The sequence below is a fragment of the Heterocephalus glaber genome, unplaced genomic scaffold (assembly GCF_053883595.1).
Source record: "Heterocephalus glaber isolate CG9 unplaced genomic scaffold, H.glaber_assembly_v1.0 deba00001744, whole genome shotgun sequence".
In the NCBI taxonomy this organism is placed as follows: Eukaryota; Metazoa; Chordata; class Mammalia; order Rodentia; family Bathyergidae; genus Heterocephalus; species Heterocephalus glaber.
In genome coordinates this window covers 2,118,413-2,137,887 of record NW_028258450.1, presented here as the reverse complement: position 1 = coordinate 2,137,887, position 19,475 = coordinate 2,118,413, and the positions used below count along the sequence as shown (strand labels likewise).

General features: G+C 61.1%; 2 protein-coding genes across 15 annotated transcripts; both read left to right on the top strand.

The window, feature by feature from the left end:
• The first annotated feature begins 269 nt into the window (after nucleotides 1–269).
• Nucleotides 270–9,524, top strand: Trappc6a (trafficking protein particle complex subunit 6A). Of its 13 annotated transcripts, XM_087200507.1 has the most exons (8): nucleotides 270–1,054; nucleotides 2,462–2,553; nucleotides 6,941–7,008; nucleotides 7,101–7,222; nucleotides 7,309–7,404; nucleotides 7,623–7,706; nucleotides 7,837–7,930; nucleotides 9,340–9,524. In XM_087200507.1, exons 1-8 carry the CDS (start codon nucleotides 758–760, stop codon nucleotides 9,498–9,500), a joined length of 1,014 nt encoding a protein of 337 aa, XP_087056633.1. In that variant the 5' UTR covers nucleotides 270–757; the 3' UTR covers nucleotides 9,501–9,524. The 13 variants fall into 13 exon arrangements, with proteins under 13 accessions (XP_087056633.1, XP_087056641.1, XP_087056635.1 ...); XM_087200515.1 differs by lacking the exon at nucleotides 2,462–2,553; XM_087200509.1 differs by lacking the exon at nucleotides 7,309–7,404.
• Nucleotides 9,525–10,517: 993 nt separating this feature from the next.
• On the top strand, nucleotides 10,518–18,324 carry Nkpd1 (NTPase KAP family P-loop domain containing 1). Of its 2 annotated transcripts, XM_087200500.1 has the most exons (5): nucleotides 10,518–10,725; nucleotides 11,307–11,425; nucleotides 12,468–12,905; nucleotides 14,832–14,963; nucleotides 16,233–18,324. In XM_087200500.1, exons 1-5 carry the CDS (start codon nucleotides 10,526–10,528, stop codon nucleotides 18,017–18,019), a joined length of 2,676 nt encoding a protein of 891 aa, XP_087056626.1. In that variant the 5' UTR covers nucleotides 10,518–10,525; the 3' UTR covers nucleotides 18,020–18,324. The 2 variants fall into 2 exon arrangements, with proteins under 2 accessions (XP_087056626.1, XP_087056627.1); XM_087200501.1 differs by lacking the exon at nucleotides 12,468–12,905.
• The last annotated feature ends 1,151 nt before the right edge of the window (nucleotides 18,325–19,475 follow it).

Sequence of the window (19,475 nt, the reverse complement as noted above, 5' to 3'; positions counted from 1 at the left end):
AGGCATCGTCCTCCAGCCCTGTTTCACCGGGAAGCGCTCGAGCTCCTGAGCCGCTCAACGACTAGGTCTGGCCACAGACAGGACGCCTTGCGGGGGACTGGGGAGGGCTCACTAACAGGGTGCGGGGGGTAGGGCGCTAACCAAAAGCCACAACAGCCCGAAGCCCCGAGCCCAAGGGATCCGCTACCTGAAGGAAGACAGCGAAGACACCTTGGGAGGACGGCAGTCTCAACCAATAGGAGCGCAGGTTGGGCGTGCGACCGTGAAGAAATGGGGGCGGGGGGGTCGCTTTTCTACCAATCAGAAAGCAAGTTCTGAGCACCAGCTCGGAGGGCGTGCTCAGCCGTCACGTGACAGGGGCGTGACCAATGGGGAAGCGGTTGGGCTTGCGCTTCCGTGTTATGCTTGGAAGAAAGTCTGTACTTCACAACTCGGGGGTTTTTTAAAAATGAGAATGCGTGGGCCGGGTATTTAGCTCAGTTGTGCTGCCGCTTGCCCCGTAAGCGGAAGGACCCGCGTTCGATCCTTGTTATCAAAAAAAAAAGTGCCGGGCAAGGTGATGTACACCTCTACTTTTAGAATTCGAAAGGCTGAGGCAGGAGGATCGACGCGAATTTGAGGGCAGCCTGGGCTACATCGCGAGACTCTGTCTCAAAAATAAAAAAAAATTAAAAATGAGGATGTCCGCTTAGCGCTATGGCGAATGGGAAAGCGGGAAGACCCGGAAGCAGGGAAGGCACCAAAGTAAGGGCGGAAAATGTTATCACCCGCGGCCAATGAGAGGCGGAGTAGATTCTTCCCCAACGGCCAACCTCTCGCGCGCTTTGTGAGGCCCAGGGAAGTAGGCGGGGCCAATCTAGTCCACAGTGGAAGAGGAGGTGGGCGGGCTCGGGTCCCTAGGAGACGGGATTTGCTCAGCCTGACCAATGAAGGAAGCGCTGGGGCAGTAGGTAGGGGCTCAGGCTGGTGCATGGCGGATACCGTGCTGTTCCAGTTTCTGCACACCGAGATGGTGGCGCAGCTGTGGGCTCGGAACCCGGATCCACGCCCGGGGGTGAGCGCCGGGCCCTGGGGGGAGGAGGCGCGGGCCGCAACGGAAAGGCTGGATGGAGGCCCCAGGATGCGTGGAGGGTAGGATTGCCGCGGGGTTCAAACCCTTGGCTCCGCCCCTGCCTTGCTGGGTGACTTCAGAGCTGGCTTTTCCAAGTGAGGGTCGCGACAGTGCCTTCCTCGAAGGTATACCTGAAATTGAGGGAGATGACTCAGTATGAAGCACTAGTTCAAGGCTGGGCACTAAGTAAGCGGTTAGTAATTATAATAATTGCTGTTACTGGGCCTGTGCTGAGGATTCGCCTCCAACGCTCACTAATCAATCTTTTTCTTTTTCTGAGTTACTGGAGATGCAGCCTTTGAACCTAGGGTCTTCATACTAAGCTTCGTCCCTAGGCCTTGTTGTTTTCTATTTTGAGATGGCCTCGCCAAGTTACCAAGTTGCCCAGACTAGTCTGGAACTCACGACCCTCCTCCCTCGGCATCCCAGAGTGCTGGGATTACAGCGTCACCACGCTCCACTTAATCACTTAATTTCTGTATGCCTCAGTTTCCTCCTTTGCCAGATGGCATTCTAAGCGTACCCAAGTCTCAGAGTACAAGGAACACTTACTCATTGGACATTTAGCGATCTTCTGTTGTATTCCGGGCATTGTTCTAAGAAAAATGCTGATCTCTGGGAAGCTTAGGTTTTAGTACAGGAGTCGAGTAGTAAAACACGCCTGAAGCTAGTGAGAAGCTCTACGAAGAGATCAGGGAAAGAAGAGGGCTGGGTAGTGGATGATGAGGGAAAGTCTTTCTGAAAAAGGGAAGAGAGGAAACAGCAAGTCCCTGGTGGGACAACATCCCAGGAAGAGAGAAAGGAGGGTGAAGCCCTGAGGGAAGAGCATGCTTGGCATTTTGGAAGTTGCTCCCTCATGAAGAATAAATGAGTTAAAACTTTTAAGCACTTAGTAAGATTTCTAGAACATAGCCCATAAAATATGGATGCTCTTGTTATAAAAATCTGTTACTCAGGGCTGGGGATTTAGCTCAGTGGTTTTGCTGCCTGCTGAGCAGGCACAAGGACCCAAGTTCGATCCCCAGTACCAAAAAAAAAACTCTCTTACTCAGCTAGTGCTATAGCTCAGTGGTACAGTGCTTGCCTAGCATACATGAGACCCCAGTTCTCTCCAAGCCCTGGAAACAAATTTGTTAAGAAAAATGCCCGAGGAGCCTCACAGACTAGGTACATTAAGTGGTAGCTGTGGTCAATTTTTTACTTTTTTTTTTTTTTCTTGCCCAGCTGCAAGACATTTTTATTGGCTCAGGTTTCCCCTCCCACATTAGGGTCTCCAGGGTGGCTGCTGCTTGTCCTCTTGGGTTAGTGTCTTCTGAGTTCGTTAATTCATTCAACAAACTTTTACCTAAGACCTGCAGGGTACCAGCCTGCTGTCGGCTCAGTGAACCACACAAAAGTCCTTGTCCTGCAGTGAACGTTATAATGGGGAGTCTGACAAATGAGTGAGTACAGTGTGTGGGCCGTTGTGTACCTGCTGTGAGAGAGAAAGCTGGTGTGTGTCGGGGGGTGCATCAGCCTGGGGCCCAGGCAGAGGTGTAACTCGCTCAGCACCCCATTCTTCTGGGCGGTCAGACATCTGCCTTTGCTCCCTCACCTCCAGCCCATGGCCGGCCCTTTCCCCTCCCTGCCCCTGCCAGTGAGCCTGCCCCCCTTGCTTATTCTCCTGTCACATCTTCCCCGAGATGATGGAAATTAATCTTTCAGCTCTCCGCTCAGATCTCTGTCCCTCAGGGAAAGCTTCAGGCCCCCCGGGTGAATCGGTCTCCTGTGAGTACTGTCAGCGCACTGTCCCCTCTGTTCTCTCATTGTCACCTTCATCACACTCAACAAGGAGGTGTCTGAGTTGTGCCTCGGGATCATCCTGAGATTCTGGCAGACTGTGTGCCCAGGACTGGCTCTGTGTTGCTTGCCACCGTGTGTAGGGCACAGAGTAGGTCCTTAGCGGGGATTTGTCCCAGGCATGAGTGTGGAGAGCGGGGTGCAGTGGGGGCAGGATCCCTTGAGTGTCCTAGCCCACAAAAGCTCTTCCCAGAGCAGTGTCCGCGGGTGCTGTTCTGTGAGAGATTGGCCTGGTAAATGAAGTGGCCTTTGGGGGACCTTTGTGCTCTCTGCAGCTGAGTCAGGCGTGTGGTAACCCTCACGTGCACCCTGTGTGTGCCCTGACACCCACTGTCCGGGAGGGGGTCTGGTCAGGCGAGTGTGGGAAAGCTGGGTTTGCAGAGCATGAGAGCTGTCTGGGACTCCTAGCCGTGGCTTCCTGCCCAGGTCAGGCCCCAGATAGCTCCCTGGGGTTCTCAGCCCCATCCAGAGGCAAGAATTGCCAGGTTTCAGGGAACCCCATTTTCCAGAGGCTCTGGGAAGCTGTTTTCGCATAGTCCCCTTTGTTTCCAGTTACTCTGCACAAACACAGGCCCTGATTCCTGGGTACTTATTGTGTCCCCAGCATAATGCGCTGGGCCTCTGTATCCACGGGTTCTCCATCCAGGGGTTCAGACAGCTGTGGATCAAAAATATTTTATAAACTATTGCATCTGCCAATGAACATGTACAGGTTTTTTTTCTTTTGTGGGGGGCGCTGATTGAACCAAAAGCCTCTGCACTGAGCCATATCCCTAGTTCTTTTTGTTATCTTGCTAAATTGCTAAATTGTCCAGGCCGGGCTCAAACATGCCATCTTCCTGCCTCAGCTTCCCTGAATCCTGGGATTACAGGTGTGCAGCACTATACCCAGCTCTTTTATTGTTGTTTTAAGGATTATTTTTTTTCAGTTTTGAGGATTGACCCTGAGTCTTGTGCATGCTAGGCAGATGTGGTACCACTAAGCTACCACCCAGTCTTGTTGTTTCTTTGAGGCAGAGTCTCACTATTTAGCTCTAACTGGCCTCAGACTTACTGTGCAGTCCTGCCTCAGCCTCCTTGGTGCAGCACTATACTCGGCCAGACTTTTTCTTGAAATTACTTCCTAAACAATACAGCACAACAACTGTTTAGTTAACATATAATGTGTTAGTATTGCAGATCATGTAAAAATGAGGTAAAGCCTGTGGGAGGGCCGGGGTGTAGCTCCGTGGTACAGCGCTCCTCTAGCAGACTGAGGCCCCAGCTTCCATCCCTGCCACTGCAGAAAAGATAAAATGTCTAGAGAGGGTGTGTGCAGCTTCTGTGTACACGCTGCTGCACTGCACACGCTGCATGTGAGCGTGCTCGGAACTTTATCCTTGGGCCCCTCGTGGACTATTCCCCAGCAGTCCCCGGGGTCACACTTACCTGACGTGGGCCCCAGAATCCCTCCAAGGTGGATGCTATTGTCCTATCTTACATCAAGAGGAGAAGGACCCTTCAGAGGCCGCACAGGGACAGTCAGGCAAAGTGAGACCCCAGGTGGCTCCAGAGCTGTGCAGGGGACCTGCCCCTCCACAGCAGCTCTGAGCCTTTGGGGGAGCCGTTGGCACCCACACTGATGAGGCTTCCTCCTGGGTCCCCCCAGGGCCAGCAGGTGAGTTTCAGAAATGCCCACCTTGTCCCTTCTTGGAGAATGACAAGGCCCTAATCTCACAAGAGCCTTCACAGGGGCCGGGCATGGGCTCCAGCATGTCGGGGAGACGGAGACGAGCTGTGACTCCCTCTCACCTGCCTCTCCCCTCCTTGCCACTGTTCCCCATCCCCTCAGCGCCCCAGCAGCATATTTCATTGGTCTCTTTTGGGGACCAGCAGTGACAGCAGCTGTGTATCCAGTAGTCACCATGTACCTGGCACCCACCCTATGCGTAGGTACTACCATGACCCCCACCGCACATGTGGGGAAACTCAGGCACGGGCTGGTAGGTAGCCTGCACCCACTAGGTGGTGGGGCAGGATGCAGACAGGCAATGCGACGTTGCTGGCACGCCCAGCCTTCTCTCAGCACCCCTGGCCGTCAGCCCTGCCTCTCCCTCTGCAGCTGAAGCACTGCCTTTCCAGTGGGGCTGTGCGCTGTGTCCTTAGCATCCCTGCTAGAATGCCAGGCCCTTCCTTCCTCTTCTCTTGCCACCTAGCTCCCTTGGCGTCATCCCTGTGGACATCATCGGGTACCTGTCACGCCAGCCAACCAGCTCCCAGGGGTATCCAGGAAGTGTTTGCTGGATATACAGAGGAGTCCAGAACCTGTCTCCTGAGGGTCCTCAAGGGCTGGGACACATAAGAGGCCACACCAGTGGCCAGGGCGCCCTGCAGCCGAGTTCTCCTAGGCACAGCCAAGCGTGGCTGGGTTGGAGCCCCTTCTTTGAAAGGGGTTCCCTTCTGGCTTCATCTCCCAACAACCAGGGGCTGTCACCTCACCTGACAGACTGCAATCAGGACAACAATCAGGCAGCTGACTGGCTCATTTACCAACCCCTTTCCTCCTGAGGAGCCCAGGAAGGGCAACTGCTAGCATTCCTCTCCTTGTACACAGAGACACAGGGGTGTGGGCCGTCGGCCACTGCCCCACATCTGCTAACTGTGGGGTGAACCTGCACCTGAAGCCAGCCAGGGCAGCGAGGGGGACCTGTGTGGCAGGAACCTCCTGTGTCACCATGCAGACCCTGGAGGGAGTGGGGTGCACCCCCCCAAGCACACCACACCGGCTGCCTGTGTTCTGGCCGACAGCAGAGTTTTCTCAGCTCCCCAACTCCGTGAGGCCCACTGTGTGCTGTGGAAGCCAGAGCAAAACAGGCAGGCAAGAAAAAGGAGCAGGCTAGCGTGGGCCAGCAGGAAGCTCTGTCATTGTCACCCGGCAGGCAAGGCCAAGATGCCCATGGCCACGCTGAGTGGGATGCTGCTTTGAAATGGCAGCCTCTGCTCAGCACCCCTATTCCCAGTGCCCCCCCACCTGGGCTCCATGTGACAGCCCCGTGACTCAGTGGGGCTCTGGGGACTTTTCCAGCCCTTCAGAGCCCATTTCCAGGTGTAAATGGGGTGGCTCAAACTTGCTTCCTGCAAAGCCTCTGGCCTGGCTTGGGTCCCCCCAAGCCAGGCCCCAGGGGGGCAGAGGTGAGGAGGCTTCTGGGAGCTGGGCGAGGGGACTAGGGAAGGGGTATGGGTAGGGACAGAAGAGGGGCTGCTTCTGGGAAGGCCAGGCCTCCTCCCAGGGCTGGTTCTAACCGGAACATTCCTGTCCCCGTGCACATGTCCCCCGGGGACGGGCCGTGACAGGGAGGGGGCCTGGTGACTGCAGCCTCCCCAGGAGCCCGCAGAAGCACACGCTCCAGGTCCCGAAGCTGCCTCTTCCCTGCCCCCCAAGCTGGGCCTGGTCCCTCCACTCTGGGTCTCCCCAAAGCCTTCTCCAGCCCCCTGCTGTCCATTTCCCTGGTGCAGAGGAGGGAGGATTGGTACCTCAGTCACCTCCCACCACGGGCTCCTCATGTGCCCCGAATGTCACCTGGCCACCACTGCTGTGACCCTCCCTGAGCCCTGAGTGTCCCAGGGATCTTGGGTGGCTTCGTCGGGCCTGGTGGCCTCAGGTGACTCCACAGTCCCTTTCTTGTGGCCCAGCCTGGGCATGTCACCCAGTAGTCATCCCAGTGCTCCCCTTGCAGGGTATTGTAAGGACTCATAGTGAAGTGCTCGGTGTGGGAGCAGAGAGCCCAGGAAGCCCCTGTGGCCCCGGGAGCAAGGCTGCGGGGACCCAGGAAGGGGTGGCTGCCCAGCCCTCTGAGGGCCTCCCTCGTCCAGGCCAGGCTGGGTAGAAGCCCCTTGTGCTGACCTCACCCTGGACCTCCAGGCACCCAACTCAGCATCCCTTGCAGCTGCCCCCCCTGGCTGTTGACTGGTGACGGAGGGCCCCTGAGCCTCTCTTCTCTGGCCCTCTAGGGACAGAAGACAAGCCTGTCTGTCCTGGAGAGCGTGGGCTTCCGTGTGGGCCAGGCACTGGGCGAGAGGTGAGAGCCGACACGCCCTGCCTCTCCCACCTTGGGCAGGGGCTCTGGTTGGCCCCCACTTCCTCACCTGGGCCTCTGGCCTGGCCCTCCAGGCTGCCCCAGGAGGCACTGGGCTTCAAAGAGGAGCTGGATGTCCTCAAATTCCTGTGCAAGGACCTGTGGGTGGCCGTGTTCCGCAAGCAGATGGACAGCCCGCGTGCGCCCCAGTCAGCAGGTGGGCGTGCTGGGCGGCCTAGGCCCCCGGGGGAGGGGCTGAGGTCAAAAGCACGCCAAGCCCTGGCTTCCATCTGATCCGCTAAGGGAGGACAGGCTGCAGGAGTCATCAGGCTGTTCCAGAGTGGCGGAGCATCTCCTGGCCGGCACCTGACCCAGCGTATCACTGCTCGACTCACGCTGGTGCCAGCTGCCATCGACTGCCCACACTGGCTTGGCCCCCAGCTGGATCAGGGGCCTGGGCTGCCCAGCAACCCTGGGGGGCAGGGACCGAGGGGTGGGCAGACTCGGGCCCTTCCGAAGCTCCGAGCAAGGGGCCCCTGACATGGGTGACGGGAGAGGTCCCGGCGCTCCCCCAGTGCCAGTGCACAGGCCCAGCCTCATGGCCCCTCTGCTCCCAGGGGACCTACATCCTGCAGGACGACAGCTTCCCCCTCCCCGTCCCGATGGCCTTGGGCCTGCAGTACATGGAGGAGGCACCCAAGGTACGGGGCTGGACTTCACCTTTCAACCCCCCACCCCAAGTGAGGCCTCTTCCCAGGCCTGGGGGTGTCCAAGGCCCAGGACCTGGTGTTGGTCTCCCTCGGCCACAACGGTCTGTGTCCCCTGCCCCAGTTCCTGGCCTTCACCTGCGGCCTTCTGTGCGGTGTCCTCAGTACCCTGGGCTTCCAGAGCTTGGTCGCCACCTCCATGACAGCCCTGCCTGCGTGTGAGTCCTGGCGGGGGTGTCTCCATGACCCTTGAGTGTGGTGGGGGGCCCTCTTCTGTCCCTGCTCCCATGTGAGTGCTGGAAGGTAAGCCCACGCCACAGAGCCCCACCTGACAGGTGGAACTTGAGGCCCAGAGTGCCGAAGTCAGCAGGCCAGGATGCCCGGCCCTGGGGTCCCCCGGTGCTTCTCTGCCTAAGCAGAGATCCACCTGGCATTGTGACCAGAACCAGGGGGACATAGACATCCTCCTCAGTGGTTTCTCTGATGGGGGACAAGAGCCCCAGAGAAGATGGGTGGGCACACACAACCCCGCCATGGGCCTTCCTGACCCTGGGGGGCTTCCAGGCTGCAGACCCCAATGATGAACTAAAGCCCTATTCCTGCCTGTGGGCAGCCCCAAAGCCTATAGCCGTCGATTGGGGGCTGGCCGCCTCTTCCAGTTCCCAGGCTGCTCATGGGAAGACTTGGGGCCTCTATGGGCAGGGCCTGAGCAACACATGCCACAGAAGCCCATGTGGGGCCCCTCCCCAGCTTCCTACAAGCCTGAACCCCGTGTCCGAGCACCCACACAGTCCTGGGGTGCAGCCAGCTGGGCAGGAGCATTACACCCTTTGGCCTACTCACTGAGCAGAGGGCGCACGGCAGGGGCAGATGGCTGAGCTGCTGGGTGCTTTCTGCCTTCCCCAGATCCCCACCTCGCTAAAAGCACCCCTTCCCTCCCAGGTACATTCCAGGTGGTGATCCAGAAACCCTGAGGGCCAGGGCCCAGCCTCAGAGCAGCCCTGGCCTCGCCCCCTAGGAGACACTGTCACCTTGCCTAGGACCCCAGGCTGCTCCCTTTGGGAGTGGTCTTGGGACTGGCACTGCCAGGGATCCTGGGCTCTGGGGTCACCCCTGCTCAAGAAGAGGGTATCCCAGGGAGGTGGGGGACACGAGGCCAGGTGGTCCCACAGTGGGGGCTGGGATGGAGGAGTGTGTGTCATGTCACTCCAGGTGACAGGCACTCAATAAAGATCTTATGTGTGGTTCAAAGTGGGGGGTGTCTTGTGACTGTGTCATGGGTCCCACTGGGGGACAGAGGGCCCTCTGCACACACCCACCCCACAGTCCTCCCAGCTTCTGTGCTCCTCGATCCCCAACTGGTCACCTCCTGCTCCCCCTACCCCTCCCTGCTGCCTCGGCGTCTTTGCCAGTCAGCAAGTTTGGGGCTGCCCTCTGCCCAGTGGGGTGCACAAACACAGCCTCTCCCTAAGGACCCCGGACACCCTCGTGTTCTGTCTCTGCCTGGTGCTCCACACCCTGCACTAGTGGCCTGGCAGACTCAGGTCAGACCCAGGCAATGGCCCTGCACCTGGGCAGTGCCGGCCTCTGCGTTCACCCTGCCATCTCGTCCTGTTTGCATTTGCAGCACCTGGGGCCATCACACACCAGCACTCTTGCCTGGCTCACCTCATGCAGGTGAGTACCTGGCCTCAGAGCTGTAAACTGAGGCTGGGGGCGAGAGCCCAGGGGATGAGGAAAGACCCCCAGCTAGAAACCCCCAGTGGGTCCGGCATCCTCACCTCCTGACTCAGGCCCCACAGCTGAACTGCTCCCCTTGGCCTCCAGCAGCTGCCCACCTCGCCCTTCCATGCCAGGCCCAGGAGGTCCCATCCTGCCCTAGGTTCACCTGCAGGTGCCCCCCACTGACAAGCTGCCCCTGCGTCCCTGGTGTGGATGGGTTGGCAGCTTCAAGGGAAGGAAGGAGGGCTTCCCAGAATGGGCCTGAAGCACTGCAGGGAGGAAAACAGAACTGGCTGGAGGAGGAAGGGGCTGGGCCCTTGGAGCGGGGGCAGAGTGGCTGTCTGGGCAGAGCCCCAGAGGGCGGGGACAGCAGAGGCTGGCAGCTCCCTTCATGGCCCTCAGACCACCCAGCTCGAGAGGCCTGCTCCCGTGTGCACCAGCCACCTCAGGGAGATGGCTCTGGGGAGCAGAGGGGCCCTCAAAGTGTCAGACCCTTGCCAGGGCCACCTCAGGAGGCAGGAGCCCTGACCAGCAGGCAGGGAGCCAGCCAAGTCTGGGGACACAGGTGCCACCTGTTCTCGAGTCCCTACTCTGCCTGAGTGGTACGGTACAAGTGGCCACCCAGCTCTGGCCCTCAGTTTCCTTATCTGTAAAGAGGGCATCACCGAAGCCCCTCGGGTGTGGTAAGAAAGCAGGGGATTGTGGGAGCCACTCCACATAAAAGCTGCCCCTGAGTATTTGCAAAGCATCTGAAGCAGTGTCCTGTAAGTGGGTCAGCCGGCCAGCACCTGTCAGCAGCTGCCATTGCTAAGGGCCGGGACATGGGCCCAGTGATGCCTCCTGATAACCTCGAGAGGAAGGTGCCAGCCGGGCCCACTCAGCAATGAGGAAGCCAAGGCTCAGAGCGGTGAAGTCACTGGCCCAAAGTCACACAGCTGGGCTGGGGAGGAACTGGCAACTGAAGTGGAAATATGTCCTCGCGGTCCCTGCCCACAGTCCCCGGCAGGACTCCCCAGGGCTGTGGGCAGACCCGGTGGCCATGGGGCAGGAGCACAGTGGGCACCATCCCCATCCCTCTCCTGGGGTAAGGTATGGTACCAGGGGTGCCAAGTCCTAGAGAGCAGCAGGGCAGGCGGCTGCTGGAAGGGGCGGGGACAGGTGGGCAAACCGGTCGGGCAGGCGACTGGGGCACCAGTTGGGCCTGCACGGACGGACAGACGGCCCTGTCGAGAGGCTGGCCTGGCAGCTCAGGGCCACGGGCAGGGAGCTGGGGCCGCAAGGCCACTGCCAGGTAAGTACAGGGACCCTGGGCTGGGGGCGGCAGGTGGGGCCCCACATGTGGCCTCCAACCCTCACCACCTGGCCCTTCCACCCCCGAGGCTTCACCGGCGCCGCCCGCGGAAGCATCCTTCAGGCCTGTGTCCCCCGGAACCCACACACCCCACCGCGCTGAGCGCAGGGAGCCGCTCCCCAAGTGACCACCACAGTTTCACTGCTCCCCAATTTCCCCTCCCTCCGCCCCCTCATCCTGCCCTTCCCCTGTGCCTGGCTCCAAGAAATTCATGATCCCTGTCCTGGCTGCTTCCCAACTCAACCGCATCAGCCCCCCTCAGCCCGACCTTATTCCCCTAAAGTTCCTGGGCTGCCCCCGCACCTCCCAGGTTCCGGGTCGCCATCCAAGCCCAGGCTTGCCCCCGCCCAGCCATTCCATCCTCCTGTGGTCGTGCCTCCCTCTCCCACTTGGGCCCACACCCTATGACCCGGGACCCATCCACAGCCACTCAGGGCCATCCTGGGGCAGGACAGGGGCCCCAACCTCAGCTCTCAGCCACTTGTTCACTGGCCGCTGCGCTCGCTGTGTCCCTGGCCCAGGAGCAGGCCCCCGAGGCTGTGGCCCACCATGCAGAAGCACTACAGCGCCCACTTGGTCAGGAGTGCCCGGGCCCCCACTGAACACTGCTGCCTGGATCCAGAGTTAGGGCACAAGAAAGGTGAGGGCGTGGGGGGTCATGGCGGGACAGAAGGTGAGCGGCACTGAGTGGATGTCGCCAGCACCCTCTGGAGAGGCTTTTGTTGTTTGGGGGTCATCTCATTTTTGCTCTTTGTTGGTTGATTGATTAGTGCTGAGGACTGAACCCACGCCCTTCACATTGAGCTACAGCCCCCGCCCTTTTTCTTTTTCACTTTAAGACAGGGTGTCATTACATCACTAAACTGCCCAGGCTGGGCTTGAAACTTTGACCTCCCTGCTTCAGAGGGCTGAGATAAGCCATGTGCCACCACAGCCATCTTGAACCATCTTGTTTCTTTTGTTTTGTGTTTGAGATGGAATCCAGCTCTGTTGCCCAGGCTGGCCTCAAACTCTTGAGCTCAAGTGATTCTCCTGCCTCAGCCTCCCAAGTGCTGGGACTACAGTTTGTCCCCATGGCCAACCGGTAGCCCTGACTGTAGAGCTTTGGTGTGGTGAGGTCCAGGAGGTGGGCACAAGACCTGGGATCAAAGGCAGAAGACTGCTCTGGGGATGGGTCAGCCATCCGGCCCCTTTGGGGGGATGGCTCTCCACCTGGGGGAGCCCCCATCAAGTGCCTGAATGAGGCAGGCCCAGTTATCTCCCACTAGGGCTGGTTGGGCCTCCCTGATGAGCACCTTCCTACCAGCTAGGCTGAGGAGGGGACGAGGCCACCCTCCCTCCCTGCTCCTAGCTGTCCCGATGTCACCCTGGCTGCTCTGGACCAGCCAGGTCACTTCCTGTGGATTGTTCTCAGTACCCCTCCCACAGCCTCCCAGTGGGGACCAGCCACGGACCCAGACACTCAGGGTAGCAGCAATTCAGGGTGGCACAAGCCTGGCTGAGGCCCAGGCCCAGCTCCCCTGCCCTCTTCCCACCTGTGGAGACCCGCCCTGTGTCCCCCTGACTTTTCAGGGCCACTGACGCTCCCACAAATGCTCCAGCGCAGCCTCCAGCTGGACTCTCCTGGTTTGTGGCCAGGGTCAGGGACCCAGGCCCAGTTACCCCCACTTCCTTCCTTCCAGGATGCTGTCACCACTGGCGCCAGGACCCAGCGGCCCCTCGAGCCCATGGGCCCTGTCAGCCACCCCCCCAGGCACACTGGCAGCAGCCCCACTACAGCCACCGGGGGTGTGGCAGTGGCTGGCACCAGGGCCCCAAGGCCCCTGTCCTACAGCAGCAGAAGCAGCGGCAGCCCCAGCCCCCACCTCCCAGCCCCGTGAGGCATCGGCTCAGCCTGGTCCACAGGGCCCAGAAGGGGCCCCCCGAAACTGTCACTGCCCCCACAGGACCAGCCAGCGCCCCCCAGCCACCCCCCGCACCCACCACGGCACCTGCCATGGCCAGCAGCGGCCCAGCCCTGCGCTCCCCAGCCGGCACCCTCCTGGAGCCCAGCAAGCCCACCACTGCCCGGCCCCTGCTGGCCCGGGCAGCCTGTGGCTCCTTCACCTCCTACGGCTCCGGTGCTCAGCCAGGCCTTCTCAGGGGCTCTGCCCGGCTCCTGCCTGCCTTCTGCCTGGGCTTCTCACTCCCTGGCTAGCACCTCTGGCCTGCCCTGGCATCCCTCACTCTGGTTCCCGCCCCTGGGTCCTAGGTGCTGCCTCTGCCTCCCCTGTCCCCTGTCGGGGTCCATGGCTTGCAGGCCAGGCCTGTGCTGGGCAGCAAGGTCCTCCTTCCTGTTCCTCTCTACCTCCTGGGGCCCTGGCTCTGCTTTCTCTTCCCAGTCCCCCCTGCCCTGGCTGGGCAGGGGTTGGTGAGGACACGGGGCAGCCTGGTGTGGGGGAGACAGGCCCTGTGTGGAGCCGCCATAAGAGGTAGGGAGGGGCTGGGGCAGGGAGAGGGTGTCCAGTGAGGAGGGCACCACTGTCACGTGCCAGGTGGCTGGTGACGAGGTCCTGACCGCCATGGTGTCTGCCAGGCCCTGTGCAGGATGCAGCAGGGGACAGAGGACAGATCTGTCATGTTCTGTGGGATGAGGGACAGCAGCAGGAAACAAGATGAACAAGGAAAGTTTAAGAGTGTGTCACTGGGTGAAATAAAGCAGGGAGAGGGAGAGGGTGTAGGGCTTGGGGGTGAAATAGGGCCATGGGGCCTCTCGATGGTGACATCTGAACATACGCTGTTCATCAGGGCCAGTGAGGCAAAAGCCCTCGCCAGCTTGTTCCAGGGCCACCAGGAGGCTTTGGAGGATGGGAGCTGTGTCAGGAGCCACTGGAGTGTGGACCACAGCAGGGAGGGTGCGAGGTGCTGGTGGCCTGACCAGGGCGGTGACAGGAGACACAGGGACACGCAGCTATTTCGAGTTCTGGGTTGGGCACATCCTTGTCACCAGAGACTTGGGGCCAGGATGCCCATTTCACACACAGGAAAATAGAGGTTGCGTGAGGTGATGTCACCCATCGATCAGGTAGTGCCGTGTCTTGGTCCTGCCTGGCCACCATCACCTTGGCTGACCTTGTATTGAGTCTGCCTCTTTGTACTGAGCTCTGCCGCCAGCTTGGGCCTGAGTCCTGTGGTCCCCCATGCTTCTCCCAAAGTAGGCGTGTTATGCCACCACATACCGAGAGGCTGGCCTGGCTACCATGACTGAATACTACACTTTGGTACCCAAATTCCAGGTCTGGGAAGTTAGGCACAGGGCGCAGGGAGCCCTCTGCATAGTGGACACCAGTGCTTGTTTGTGGAGCCCAACAGGGCCGGCAGTCTGTGCCCTCAATGGCAATGGCATTGGCCGTGACCAAGGGCCTGGCCAGGCACTTTGGCATCCATGCCACCTGGTGTCTTCGGAGGAAAAGACTGAGCCTCTTAGAGGTGTCCCTTCCTGGGTCCCGCTGAGGAAGGGGCTGAGCCAGGGCTGGACTCCCAATGGACTCCAACCTGGGCGAGGGTGGAATTAGTGACTTTCGGGGATGAGGTCCTGGTTGGGGAGAGAGGTCAGGGACAGGAAGTGGAGAGGAGCTTGTGGTCCTGGGGCACAACCACCCCAGTACCGGGTATGCAGAGTGGGTGGGAGCCAGTCCAAATAGGGAACTTTTGAGGACGGAAAGCAGTGTCACCAGTATAGGCCCTTGTGTCCCAAGAAAGACCCACAAGCTTTTCTCTCAAAGGAGCCACAGGCTGGTGGCTGGGCCTGGTGATCTGGGCCGGGCCAGACAGATTATCACAGGCCCTGGAGGGTCCCAGATCAGAGCCTCTGAACGGGTACAGGTGGCCCTGGAGGTGGAGACTCTGGTGGCCACGGAGACCTCCCTCACTGGCTTTGACCTGAGTCACCTCTGGGAGGATGCTGATGCAGGGAGGGGCTGAAGGCGGGGCTCAGAGGGCACTGGGAAGAGGGAGGGTGGTGCCTGGCCAGCCTCACTGACTCAGTTTCCCCACCCCAACCCCAGATATCCTGACAGAGGATGATGTCTACTGCAGCTGCCTGGCCAAGACTCTTTGCCATGTGCCCGTTCCTGTGACCGTGGGTTTCTATGCCCCCTTCGGCTGCCGACTGCACATGATGCTGGACAAGATCACCAGTGAGGATCTGTGGGGGCTGGGGGTGGGTGGGGGATAAGAAACAGAGTTTCTGCCCTGCTCAACTCCAGAGTGCCCCACGTCTGTGCTCCACTGAGGCCAGCCTACCCCAACCAGGCACCAATAACGAAGCAGCGACCAGGTCCTCCCATCACACGGCCTCTGCCCTGTCCCTGCCCGCCCTCCTCCCTGGCTTGCTGGCCATGTCCAAGTCTCACCCCTCCCTGTCCCCTCCTTCACCATCAAATCCACTCCAAGGACTCCTAAAATTGAGACTGGTCCTCCCCTGCTCAGCAGACTTCCATGATCCCCAGCACCCTGGGGAGGAAGCCCAGTTCCTCACTGGTGCTTCGGGCTCCTGCCTGGTGCTCCCAGGACACCCTGCAGACACAGTCACTGCCAACAAGGCCAGCACCCATGCAGGGACATGAGTAGTGGCCAGAGGGGCTGGTGACTCCTGTGTGCCTGAGCTAGCTATTGGAGGGCATCTCCTCAGTGGGCCCCTGCTCTGCCCCTGTGCAGTCGGGGCGGGGGGGGGGGGGCAGAAGAACAGGACATGGTAAAAGGGTGCTGTGGAGTTCCTGCCCCTGGCTTGTGGTTCTTCAGACATTCCCCAGCACCTCCTCAATGCCCGGGGCGGGGGGCACGGGGCGGCCCGCCCAAGGGACACAAGTGACCCAGATAAACAGGGCACTGTCCAGCAGGGAAGGAAGGCTTGTCCTCAGAGCCAGAGTGGGAAGGGCTGAGGGCCCCTGACCAAGCCTGAGATCAAGGAGGGCTCCTGGGGGAGGCAGCACGCGAGGTCTGTGCCCCAGGAGCAGTGAACTAGGAAAATGAGACCAGGGCTGTGACCCGGCGTCTCTCATTCACTCATTCCTTAGGCTCCCTTGGGCCCCCTTCTTAGAACCTTCTCAGGCCCCCAGGCCCCCGCCGGGAGGGCCCACCCCTGGCCCTGTCCTGGCTCTTGTTCCCCTTGCCTCCTCCCATCCTCTCTCCCTCTAGGGAGCTGCTTCTGCCTTGACTCCCAGTCTGGCCCTCACAGGGCTTCTAGTTTGGCCTCTACTCCTCCGCTTTCTGCATTTGCTCCCTGCTCAGTAGGGCTGTCCGAAGCTCACCTGCGGCCCATTACACCCCCCAGGTCTGTGTTCCAAGTCCCGATTCTCTCCAGGAGAGTCCACTTCCAGGCATCCCTTTCTGACCACGCCCACTTCCGGCCATGCCCCCACCCTTCGGCCACTCACATGGCCTCCCGCGCTGCTCTCTCCCTGCAGTGCTGATGCAGCAAGAGGCGACGCAGCGCGAGGTGGAGGAGCTCCAGAGCGTACAGTGGCGGCCACGGCCAGTGCGCGGCTGGGGCTTTCCGCAGCTGCTGTGGTACCTGGTGTTCCTGCAGCCCATCATCACCGAGGTGCACCTGCGGCGCAAGAACGTGCAGTTCCTCTTCATCCGCTTCAGCGCCTGGCAGTACGCGGGCACGGACAAGCTGTGGGCCGGGCTGGTGACCACGCTGTGCGAGGGCATCCGCCACCACTACGGCGCGCTGCCCTTCAGCGTGTACTCAGTGCTGGGCAACAAGCCGGCCACGACGCCGGGCTTCTGCCAGACCGAGTGGCACTGCCGGGTCCGCGTGTGCCTGGCGCTGCTGGCGCTGCTGGCGGCGCTGGCGCTGGGCGTGGGTCTGCTCTACCTGTCCCTTGGCGGCCTCGGCCACGGGGGCGCCGGCGGCAGCCTGCTGAAGGTGTTTGGCGGCGCGGCCACCACACTGTCGGGCTCGGGGCTGCTCATGGCCGTGTACTCGGTGGGCAAGCACCTGTTCGTGAGCCAGCGCAAGAAGATCGAGCGGCTGGTGTCGCGCGAGAAGTTCGGCAGCCAGCTGGGCTTCATGTGCGAAGTGAAGAAGGAGGTGGAGCTGCTCACCGACTTCCTGTGCTTCCTGGAGATCTACCAGCGGCGCCGGCTGCGAGTGGTGCTCGAGGTCACGGGGTTGGACACGTGCTACCCGGAGCGCGTGGTGGGCGTGCTCAATGCCATCAACACGCTACTGTCCGACAGCCACGCGCCCTTCATCTTCATCCTGGTCGTGGATCCCAGCATCCTGGCCGCGTGCCTCGAGAGCGCCGGCAACATGAAGGGCACGGCCGACAACGGCTACCTCTTCCTCAACCGCACCGTCACGCTGCCCTTCTCCGTGCCCATCATGGGCCGCCGCACCAAGCTGCGGTTCCTGCACGACGCCGTGCAGAGCCGCGACGACCTGCTCTTCCTCGAGATCGCGCGCAAGCTGCAGCCGGCCGAGGGCCAGGCCGGCGAGGGCGCGCAGCTGCTGGCCGTGGAGACGCAGGGGGAGACGGAGCGCGCTCAGGGCCGCATCGACGCGGAGGCTGCGCGCCGCATCCGAGAGGCGCTCTTCTGCCTGCACGACGAGCACGACTGCCTGTACGAGTACGTGCCTGACAACGTGGTGTCCATGCGGCGCATAGTCAACACGGTGCCAATCACCGTGCGCCTGCTACAGCAGCAGCAGCAGACCAACTTCGTGGGCCCCACGCCGCGCCAGGCCGTGGCGTGGGTCGTGCTCGCCAACCAGTGGCCCTGCCGCCTCAGCTGGGTGCTGCAGTGCCTGGAGGACCGGCAGCAGGCGGGGGGCGCGCCCGAGGCCCGAGTGCGCCTCTGGGACGTGTTCTGCGATAACAGCCGTGAGCTGCACAGCATGACCAAGGCACTGCGGAACGTGCTGGACCTGGACGGTGACCCCGAGCTCTTTGAACGCTTCCTGGGCTCCGACTTCCCCTTCACCGTGGCCGAGGCGCAGCGCTTGCTGCGCTGCACGGTTAACCTGGACCACTCCATCCGGCGCCGCATGGGCCTCATCCGGGCAGTCAGTGCGCTCAAGCCGCCCAGCCAGCCCACGTCCCCTGCCCGAGATGTGCCTTCTGCTGCCCACGGAGCCACCAACACTGCAGGGGCATCCCCGAGAGGCACTGGGGCAGGGCACACCAGTGAAACCCACCACCCCCTGGACAAGGCCCACGGGGGCAAGCCGAGGCCGAAAGCCTGAGCCCCCTCACGCCAGGGGGGCCCAACCAGGTGGGCCCCAAATAGATGAACCCAGGGCAGCAGGAGACAGCAAGCCCTCCCTTCACTGTCCCCACGAGAGTGTAGGGGCCACAGCCTCCAGGGCACTGGCGCCAAGTGCCAGTGCCTGCCAGCGGTACAGTGAGGAACTCAGGGCACGAGTGCAATGAATGATGTGCAGGGCTGGGGACTTAGCTCAGTGGTTCTAGCACCTGCCTCGCAAGCACTAGGTCCCAAGTTCGATCCCCAGCACCAAGAAACAAAAAAATAAATGATGTGCAAAGCCTTCCAGTGGGTGTTTCCATCCTGGCTCCCTGGCCCAGTGAAGACTGGGGACCAGGCCTGCCCTGCCCTGCCCACTTCCTCCACAGGGAGCTAGGCCTCCGAGCTGGGTGCTAGCAGCCAAGGCTGGCATCCAGGTGGCAGGAAGGCCGTGGGGCGGTGGGAGGGCGGGTGTACCGGGCTGACTCAGGTGGCGAGCACCCGGCCCCAGGGAAGCCGGCCCCACCCGTGCCCTAGCCTGCCCTCCGTGGCATCGCCAGGGCACTGCACCACTCTCAGGCAGCTGGGTGCTGGCCCTGTCCTTCCCAAGAGGAGGAGCTGTCCAGGAGTGGCCTCTGGGTCACAGCAGTCTGGTCACTGACACCGGAGTCTCTGGTTGGACCCTTCATGAGCACGAGCGGTGGGGACACTCGGGGAACATAGAGCGAGCAGGCAACAGGGCCCAAGTTACGGCTGGGCTGGGCGCTACCAGCTTGCTCACTCCTGCCGCTTCCAGCAGGGGGACAGGCCTTGCTCAGGCAGTTCCTGAGCCCTCATCCAGCAAATATTCAGCCCCACACACAGGCCCATGGGGTTCTGGACCCAGTGTGTGTTAAGCAGCAGCAGGGACCAGAAGCCAAGGGCGTGACTTATAGGCCAATCCCCAGGAGACCAAAGGGCTCTGCAGGCCCCTCCCTCAGGCCAGCCAGGGCCCTGGATGGGGGCACTGGCCACATGTGCCGTCCATCCCTGCCCTGCTCAGATGACAGTGGTTGGTGTGTGGGTGACCCAGGTCAGGGCCCCACTGACTTTTAGGGACAGGCGCCATCTCAGCCTTGAGTGGCCAAGCTGCTGGGGAAAGGGCTCCAACAGGGGAGAGGCTGCCCAGGGACAAAGCCCCAAGGACATGGCACTTGTGACGACGTCAGTTGGTGTAGCTGTGGACATGCCGCGTGGCCATCCCCTTTTGCCTTACTCAGGCCAGTGTGAGGTGGGCTCCTTTCTCATGGCCAAGTCCAGGCTGCAGTAAGCAGGCCCAGAGGGAGCAGGACCCAGGCTGCCAGATGCCCGGGGGCTGTAGCCGGTGTTAGGTGGTCCCCAGTGGTGGCCAGTCTGTTGCCCATTTTATCATAAGGCTCTGGCCAAGGATCTGCCAAAGCCAGAGTTCAGGGAACTTT

Bases quoted from the DNA above. Each gene is read 5' to 3' on its own strand.
- Trappc6a (XM_087200506.1), top strand. From the start codon at position 758: ATGTTATCACCCGCGGCCAATGAGAGGCGGAGTAGATTCTTCCCCAAC. The intron at 1,055-6,940 runs GTGAGCGCCGGG...CTGGCCCTCTAG, and splicing joins ACCCGGATCCACGCCCGGGG to GGACAGAAGACAAGCCTGTC. The intron at 7,223-7,308 runs GTGGGCGTGCTG...TGATCCGCTAAG, and splicing joins GCGTGCGCCCCAGTCAGCAG to GGAGGACAGGCTGCAGGAGT.
- Nkpd1 (XM_087200500.1), top strand. From the start codon at position 10,526: ATGGTACCAGGGGTGCCAAGTCCTAGAGAGCAGCAGGGCAGGCGGCTG. The intron at 11,426-12,467 runs GTGAGGGCGTGG...CCTTCCTTCCAG, and splicing joins AGAGTTAGGGCACAAGAAAG to GATGCTGTCACCACTGGCGC. The intron at 14,964-16,232 runs GTGAGGATCTGT...CTCTCCCTGCAG, and splicing joins GATGCTGGACAAGATCACCA to TGCTGATGCAGCAAGAGGCG.